Source organism: Photinus pyralis, unplaced genomic scaffold (genome assembly GCF_008802855.1).
Source record: "Photinus pyralis isolate 1611_PpyrPB1 unplaced genomic scaffold, Ppyr1.3 Ppyr1.4_LG9, whole genome shotgun sequence".
NCBI classification, from domain to species: domain Eukaryota; kingdom Metazoa; phylum Arthropoda; class Insecta; order Coleoptera; family Lampyridae; genus Photinus; species Photinus pyralis.
The window spans coordinates 8,464,756-8,473,426 of NW_022170878.1; the positions used below are offsets into that span (position 1 = coordinate 8,464,756).

At 44.0% G+C, this 8,671-nt stretch overlaps 1 protein-coding gene across 1 annotated transcript; it reads right to left on the minus strand.

The window, feature by feature from the left end:
• Positions 1-3,792: 3,792 nt before the first annotated feature.
• Positions 3,793-5,544, minus strand: LOC116181420 (facilitated trehalose transporter Tret1-like). The gene is made up of 2 exons (XM_031501787.1): positions 5,265-5,544; positions 3,793-5,219 (listed from the first exon to the last, which is right to left on the minus strand). The coding sequence occupies exons 1-2, from the start codon at positions 5,329-5,331 to the stop codon at positions 3,880-3,882; spliced, it is 1,407 nt and encodes a 468-aa protein (XP_031357647.1). The 5' UTR covers positions 5,332-5,544; the 3' UTR covers positions 3,793-3,879.
• Positions 5,545-8,671: the final 3,127 nt, after the last annotated feature.

An 8,671-nucleotide genomic window follows, 5' to 3' on the forward strand; every position in this document is an offset into this window, starting at 1 on the left:
ACTCGCCTTCGGCTCGCTCAGCATTAAAATAGTTCTACTATTAACACTTCACGAAAAATCTAATAATTCTAAAACCAATGCCGAAGGAGGCGAAAGCGAGTTCGGCACAAATTTACTTCCCCCATCAAGACTTTTATTCTGACAAAATTTGTGCCGGACTCGCCTTCGGCTCGCTCGGCATTAAAATAGCTCTACTATTAACACTTCAAAAAAAAATCTAATAATTCTAAAACCAATGCCGAAGGAGGCGAAAGCGAGTGCGGCACAAATTTACTTCCCCCACCAAAACTTTTACTCTGACAAAATTTGTGCCGAACTCGCCTTCGGCTCGCTCAGCATTAAAATAGCTCTACTATTAACACTTCAAGAAAAATCTAATAATTCCAAAACCAATGCCGAAGGAGGCGAAAGCGAGTTCGGCACAAATTTACTTCCCCCATCAAGACTTTTATTCTGACAAAATTTGTGCCGGACTCGCCTTCGGCTCGCTCGGCATTAAAATAGCTCTACTATTAACACTTCACGAAAAATCTAATAATTCCAAAACCAATGCCGAAGGAGGCGAAAGCGAGTTCGGCACAAATTTACTTCCCCCATCAAGACTTTTACTCTGACAAGATTGGTGCCGAACTCGCCTTCGGCTCGCTCAGCATTAAAATAGTTCTACTATTAACACTTCAAGAAAAATCTAATAATTCCAAAACCAATGCCGAAGGAGGCGAAAGCGAGTTCGGCACAAATTTACTTCCCCCATCAAGACTTTTACTCTGACAAAATTTGTGCCGGACTCCCCTTCGGCTCGCTCGGCATTAAAATAGCTCTACTATTAACAATTCACGAAAAATCTAATAATTCTAAAACCAATGCCGAAGGAGGCGAAAGCGAGTTCGGCACATATTTACTTCCCCCATCAAGACTTTTACTCTGATAAAATTTGTGCCGGACTCGCCTTCGGCTCGCTCGGCATTAAAATAGCTCTACTATTAACACTTCACGAAAAATCTAATAATTCCAAAACCAATGCCGAAGGAGGCGAAAGCGAGTTCGGCACAAATTTACTTCCCCCCATCAAGACTTTTACTCTGACAAAATTTGTGCTGAACTCGCCTTCGGCTCGCTCAGCATTAAAATAGCTCTACTATTAACACTTCACGAAAAATCTAATAATTCTAAAACCAATGCCGAAGGAGGCGAAAGCGAGTTCGGCACATATTTACTTCCCCCATCAAGACTTTTACTCTGATAAAATTTGTGCCGGACTCGCCTTCGGCTCGCTCGGCATTAAAATAGCTCTACTATTAACACTTCACGAAAAATCTAATAATTCTAAAACCAATGCCGAAGGAGGCGAAAGCGAGTTCGGCACAAATTTACTTCCCCCATCAAGACTTTTACTCTGACAAGATTGGTGCCGAACTCGCCTTCGGCTCGCTCAGCATTAAAATAGTTCTACTATTAACACTTCAAGAAAAATCTAATAATTCTAAAACCAATGCCGAAGGAGGCGAAAGCGAGTTCGGCACATATTTACTTCCCCCATCAAGACTTTTACTCTGACAAAATTTGTGCTGAACTCGCCTTCGGCTCGCTCGGCATTAAAATAACTCTACTATTAACACTTTAAGAAAAATCTAATAATTCTAAAACTAATGCCGAAGGAGGCGAAAGCGAGTTCGGCACAAATTTACTTCCCCCCATCAAGACTTTTACTCTGACAAAATTTGTGCTGAACTCGCCTTCGGCTCGCTCAGCATTAAAATAGTTCTACTATTAACACTTCACGAAAAATCTAATAATTCCAAAACCAATGCCGAAGGAGGCGAAAGCGAGTTCGGCACAAATTTACTTCCCCCATCAAGACTTTTATTCTGACAAAATTTGTGCCGGACTCGCCTTCGGCTCGCTCGGCATTAAAATAGCTCTACTATTAACACTTCAAAAAAAAATCTAATAATTCTAAAACCAATGCCGAAGGAGGCGAAAGCGAGTGCGGCACAAATTTACTTCCCCCACCAAAACTTTTACTCTGACAAAATTTGTGCCGAACTCGCCTTCGGCTCGCTCAGCATTAAAATAGCTCTACTATTAACACTTCAAGAAAAATCTAATAATTCCAAAACCAATGCCGAAGGAGGCGAAAGCGAGTTCGGCACAAATTTACTTCCCCCATCAAGACTTTTATTCTGACAAAATTTGTGCCGGACTCGCCTTCGGCTCGCTCGGCATTAAAATAGCTCTACTATTAACACTTCACGAAAAATCTAATAATTCCAAAACCAATGCCGAAGGAGGCGAAAGCGAGTTCGGCACAAATTTACTTCCCCCATCAAGACTTTTACTCTGACAAGATTGGTGCCGAACTCGCCTTCGGCTCGCTCAGCATTAAAATAGTTCTACTATTAACACTTCAAGAAAAATCTAATAATTCCAAAACCAATGCCGAAGGAGGCGAAAGCGAGTTCGGCACAAATTTACTTCCCCCATCAAGACTTTTACTCTGACAAAATTTGTGCCGGACTCCCCTTCGGCTCGCTCGGCATTAAAATAGCTCTACTATTAACAATTCACGAAAAATCTAATAATTCTAAAACCAATGCCGAAGGAGGCGAAAGCGGGTGCGGCACAAATTTACTTCCCCCCATCAAGACTTTTACTCTGACAAAATTTGTGCTGAACTCGCCTTCGGCTCGCTCAGCATTAAAATAGCTCTACTATTAACACTTCACGAAAAATCTAATAATTCTAAAACCAATGCCGAAGGAGGCGAAAGCGAGTTCGGCACATATTTACTTCCCCCATCAAGACTTTTACTCTGATAAAATTTGTGCCGGACTCGCCTTCGGCTCGCTCGGCATTAAAATAGCTCTACTATTAACACTTCACGAAAAATCTAATAATTCTAAAACCAATGCCGAAGGAGGCGAAAGCGAGTTCAGCACAAATTTACTTCCCCCATCAAGACTTTTACTCTGATAAAATTTGTGCCGGACTCGCCTTCTGCTCGCTCAGCATTAAAATAGTTCTACCATTAACTCTTCAAGAAAAATCTAATAATTCCAAAACCAAAGTTCGGCACCAATTTATTTCCCACATTCACAATTACTCCAGACGAATAGTGCGAGTTTGTTTTCGAGCTATCACTTTTGCTTCAAAGTTTAATAGCAGATCTGTTTTTATGTCGGACTCGCCTTTGGCTGGCTGGCTTAAAGTATGTAACGTCAATTTAATTAGTGATTTATGGATGTAAAATTAATTATTCATCTTCAGGAACCAACACTATTAACGAGAAACTAAGTTAAAACGCCCCTTAAATAGATTGAGTTAATTATTAATTATTACTTGCCTGTACTCAAACGTATGACACTTCGATTTAGAACACACATTTATTACTTCAGTATCGATGTTGAGACTGAAACTAAACACTATTCATTTTGCTTATATAGCAAACAAAAAGCCTCTAGAGAAGTCGCGAATCAGCATAAGAATGAGTCACATCCGCTTTCATTCCTTATCACCGGTGATTAATCCTTTATCGACTTGACTGCGCCTTGATGTCGCTCGAGAAAATTCGCTACAAACTTTTGAAGACCTTTATGCATCTTCCAAGGGCCTCAAAGCGCCTCAAAAGTTTGTGTCTTTGGGATCTTTTGATAGGGTCTTTAAGTTGCTTTCAGTTTTATTAATACTTAAAGTATTTAGGAGGAATTTTCAAGAGTCTGTAATGGTTCAAAGTTGATTTTCGGATTATTGCCCCAAAAAAAGATTTGATTTGGTCTTCTCCATCGCAATATGTACAAAAGCTACCTACTTTATTTAAATAATTGATTACATGTTAACTAGATCCGTTTACAAAAATACTGTCGGTCAACGACATTTCACTTAAATTTCTGGGTTTTTTCGATACTCCTCCGTCGTCTCCTTAGAATCCTTCCCTCTAAAGCACTGCTGAATTTCTTCCAAGGTCTTTCCGTTCGTCTCCGGAACGACGTGGTACATAAAGAGCAGTCCCAAAAAACAGAAACCGGAGAAGGCGAAGAACGGCACGTGCAATCCGTAGTTGTCCTTGGTAATTTGGAAAAACTTGGACACGATGGTCGCGACCAAGCTGAAGTAGATGTCGGCGAAACAGACGGCGAAGGCCTTGACGTCCGTCGGAAAGATCTCGCCGAGGAGAAGGATCGGTATGCTCTGCATTCCGATGCTGAAGATGAGAACGAAGGCGATCATCGCAATGATCGGGATGACACTGTAGTCGTCCACGTCAATTTCGGTTTCTTCCTTTATGAGGAAGTAAATGGCCTTGACGAGTAGCGCGATTCCCGAGCCGGTGATTGAGATTATGAGTAGCGGCCGACGTCCCGTTCGGTCGACGATTACGGAACAGCACGTGCACACTACTACTTGTATTGTGAAGTAGATAATTGAGGCAACGCTTGGTGATACCAGATCGCCGACGTTGTCGAAGATGGAGTACGCGTAGAAGGTGATCGCGGAAACTCCGGCGAGCTGCTGAAATCCGCGCGTTCCCATCATAACGTAGAGCGCCTTGCGGTTGCTCGGGACCACGAATAGGTTCAGCCATTTTCCGTTGGACGCGTTGTGCTCTTTGACTTCTTCGGCCATTACCTCTAGCTCTCTTTCGACCTCCTGTTTGCCGTTGAAAATTCGCAGACTTCTGCGCGCCTCCGATTCCTGCCCCTTCATCAGAAGAAAGTAGGGAGTTTCGGGCATCCAGATGAAGGTCACGAAGCACAAGGCGGGAAATGCGGACGATATCAGGGCCGTCAGCGATATCTCCAAGTACGATCCGATCGCGTTGATGAGCATTATGCCGAAAATCCAGGTCACCGAGACGCTCGAGCCGAGCAGTCCGCGAATTTTCGGATCGGAAATCTCGCCGAGGTAAATGGGGAGGGCGGTGAAAGTCAGACCGTCCGCGATTCCGGCGAGAAGTCGCGCGACCATGAGGACGGCGAACGACTTGCCGTACGCGACCAGCATCCAGGCGGTGAAGAACGGAAACATCGCGAAGAGCAAGGTCTTCTTTCTTCCGATGATGTCGACGATGTAAGCACCACAGAGCGAGCCGCACACTGCGCCAACCAACGGCATCACGGCCATCCAGGAGCCCTCCTCGTTGTCCACCCAGCCTTCCAACTTGGGCAAAGAGGGCGAGGGCCATCCGTAGTGCATTCCGCTGCAAATAGTCGAGAAGGTACCTAAAACAGATTTTGCCATCGGTTCTTCACGAGTAGGTGACTTACCCGAAACCATGGCGAGGTATTGGAACAGATTTTTACAACCCCACATCATCTCCAACTTAATCGTCATTTTCGACCTTCTTTCGTGAACACGTCGATTAGAACTGAATGCATTTTTACTCTCATTACTAAACGACAACAACACAAAGACTGGTACGTACGAATCGCATGACTCAATGAGCAAAAAATTCAACAATCGCACAAAGAGAGATTGCCATAGCGAATTTTTCTGTTCGAATTGTTTTCAATTGAAAATGTTCGCCGCTGCCGAGACTATGAATCGAAATATTCGGACGAGCCAAACCTTGAGATTCGCGCATAAAAATATCAGCACGAGCCACGGCGTGGTACTCGATAATTCAGTTCATTATTGAGCGTTAAAAAAAGCACGCGATTGTTACCGTTTTTGTGATAACGCGCGAACAAAAGCACCTCCAAGTGCCAGTATCCATTGGGAAAGTCCGCGTCACGTTTTATCACCTGGAATCCCGCGTCTCACTTGAGGTATGCGGCGGTGGCGTGGTTCAGCCGAATTTATCCAAGTGGGCAGCCGAAGAAGATCTTTAGTATCACACTGAGAGAGGTATCGAGAAGATGCCGTTCGAAGCACCCTCAAAAATTGACTGATTTTCAAGGAAAAGAGATAGGCAACTGTTAAACCATCGCTGCATACCTTGTATCAGGTAATACCACGTTGGCGCACCTCCCTCGACTTCTTGCGTTGATGGTTTTTGACTTATTTTTTCTTTTAAGGGAGCATCGAATCCGAAAAGTTCATGGTGTACGGTACTAATTTTTGCATTTAATTTCTTGTCACTTTTGGAGGAAAAAACCCAGAACCATATTCGAAACGTTTAGGACCTTCAGAACTCTCGAGAGATTTTTCTCCGCTCCACTCCACCAGTTAATCATTGCTGGTCCCTTCACTCAACGTGGAGGACCTCGGTCATTTTTCGAGAAAGATTCAATGAATCTTTATTTCCTGGAAGATGTTCCTGGAGAGTATTCCAAACCCCTCGGTACTAGACTCTCTCTTGAAATGTAAACAAGTTTTTAGCACCCATATGACCAGTTACCAGGAAATACCATCAAAATTCTTTTCCTAATTCAAAGTAGATCCATTGAATATTTCTGTCCTAGGTATATTCCTAGGAGTTATTCCATACACTCCAGACTCCCAAACGCTATCCAAGATATAAGATTCTCTCTTGAAAAGGGGGATTTGGTGAATATTTTTACCTGGGGTGGTATTCTGTACCCCCAACAGGTCCACCTTATGAGCATCGATCAGGGATCGTACTTACTCGCCGGATCCCCTTAGGAATTTGGATCCGTCTATTTCTATCTAGGTCGACCAGGCAGCATTTAGGCACACTAAAGGTCGATTGTGCTTACTCCCTTTTCGCACTCCCCCCCCCCCCCCCCCGGCCCGGTCACACATTCGCTCTCAAGCCTGGTGATCTAAAGACCAGTACCCCGCTCCTAATGTATGCACCCACCAGCTTCTCCATCGTATTTAGAAGAAACCAGCTCTCTCCAGCTTTCGGGGATATGTACCCTAAACGACCCCGGCTTACACCGATCCGGGTAGCGCCGTTTGGTGGGTCCGAAGTTATTGATCTTCTGAGGGCACTTAACAGGAGATTCGCGGAATATTTCTTACCCGGGATTTGTTACTGGGTGGTATTTACCACCCTCAAGATTATTGATCAGGGTGGGCCATTGATTTTCCTTTTCCTGGAAAGTACCCCATACCTCCCCCACCCCTCTCCATTACTACCCCCTCCACAAAACGTTTAGGCTCTTTAATGGCAATTTCGAGTTTCGCAAAATCTTTCTTTCATAAGACCCCCGTATTAGCGAATTCTCCCTCAAACATGGTATTTAGCATTTTTCGGAGCGGTGGCACTACCGGGAGTAAACCCCCCCCCCCTTCCCCTAATCTCTTTGCGAATTGTTATTATTGTGCTAATGACTCTAAAAGGGAAATTTATATCTTCTTTGCGCGGAAGTGCTGGGGGGGGGGGGTATTTCATACTCCCCGTACATTTTTTCGGACCACTTTGGTTCTAGGAACGTCGACGTGTACCTATTACTTCCTTCCCCTGGTCGATCAACGTGTAGTGATCCCGCACTCACGATCAAACACGAAGATCCCTCTAGACTCAAAGCAGTTTGACTTGTCTAGTAGTACACAGTGCCAGAGTGCTGTTCATTGTAACGGTAGTCCGATTTGCAGTAAGTTTCGAATTCGTATAGGAACATTTCCATAGATTTATACGTCTTTCGCTATAAAAACCGTTGCACGTCATTGATTTATGAATCAATTTCAGACAAGTTTTCTATAGATTTCGCACACTACTTGTTTTTTTTTGTACATGTTGCAGTGTTGCAGCATATGTCTGAAATTGATACACAAATCAATGACGTGCAACGGTTTTTATAGCGAAAGACGTATACCATCAGCGAGTTTGGTGTAGCGACAGCGAGCGTATTTGGAAAACCATGCGCTGTTTTGGTGATTACGGCGTCTCCGGCTAGCGTGGTTGCGTAGAACCGTGCGGGGACGGGTTATGAAATATGGGTGGATTATTGGACCACAGCGAGCGTTGATTCTGGTTCGGTTTTTTATTTGGGCAACTTCATATAGAAAATTAGAGAGGGAAAATAGCGAATTCTCGCTTAACTTCGATCGCAATAGCGTGCGACGTTTAATTTTTACAATCGTCCGTGATCAGTCACACGATTTTAAGAGAAATCGCCGCAATCAACGCGGACTGGCGAATATGAAATCGGCCGTGCCAATTTTTTGTGAATCGCGGAACAATTGCAAAGCGATGGACCTAGTTAAACTCGTGTACAAGATTGTCCAACTAGTCGAAAGTGAGATCCGTAACGCAGCTAGCTCTCGTGTTAATAAAATTTCTAGAAAAACGATTCGTTTGAGTGCAGCGCGTAGGCATACTCAACGGTTTTCAATAGATGAGACAAAAAGGGGAATTAAACGAACTTTTAGCGACCTAATTTTGGCTCTGTCGTGAAACGATCTTCGTACAAATAATCACAGGCAATTGCATGAGAGCAAGTATCATCCCAAAAGCGATCCAGTTTTCAATGTTTCTTGGAGGGAGCCTTTTGAAGGGAGGGCGATACCATTTGTGACTTAATGAAAAAACTGATTCCAACGATATCTGTACCCCGGCCCATCGTGTTCTCGTTTGTTGGAGGTACGATGGCGTCCGTGCTTCTTTGTTAGCAAGCATTGTGTAAGCCGAAAGGTACTCTAACCTTAGAGGCATTTACTGTACCTGCACTACGTGCGATTTGCCAAGAGCCGAATCAACCTCAACTACCCCGAAAGTATATTGCTTGGCCAAGACCAAGACAAGGAGAGGCGGGGGGGGGGGGGG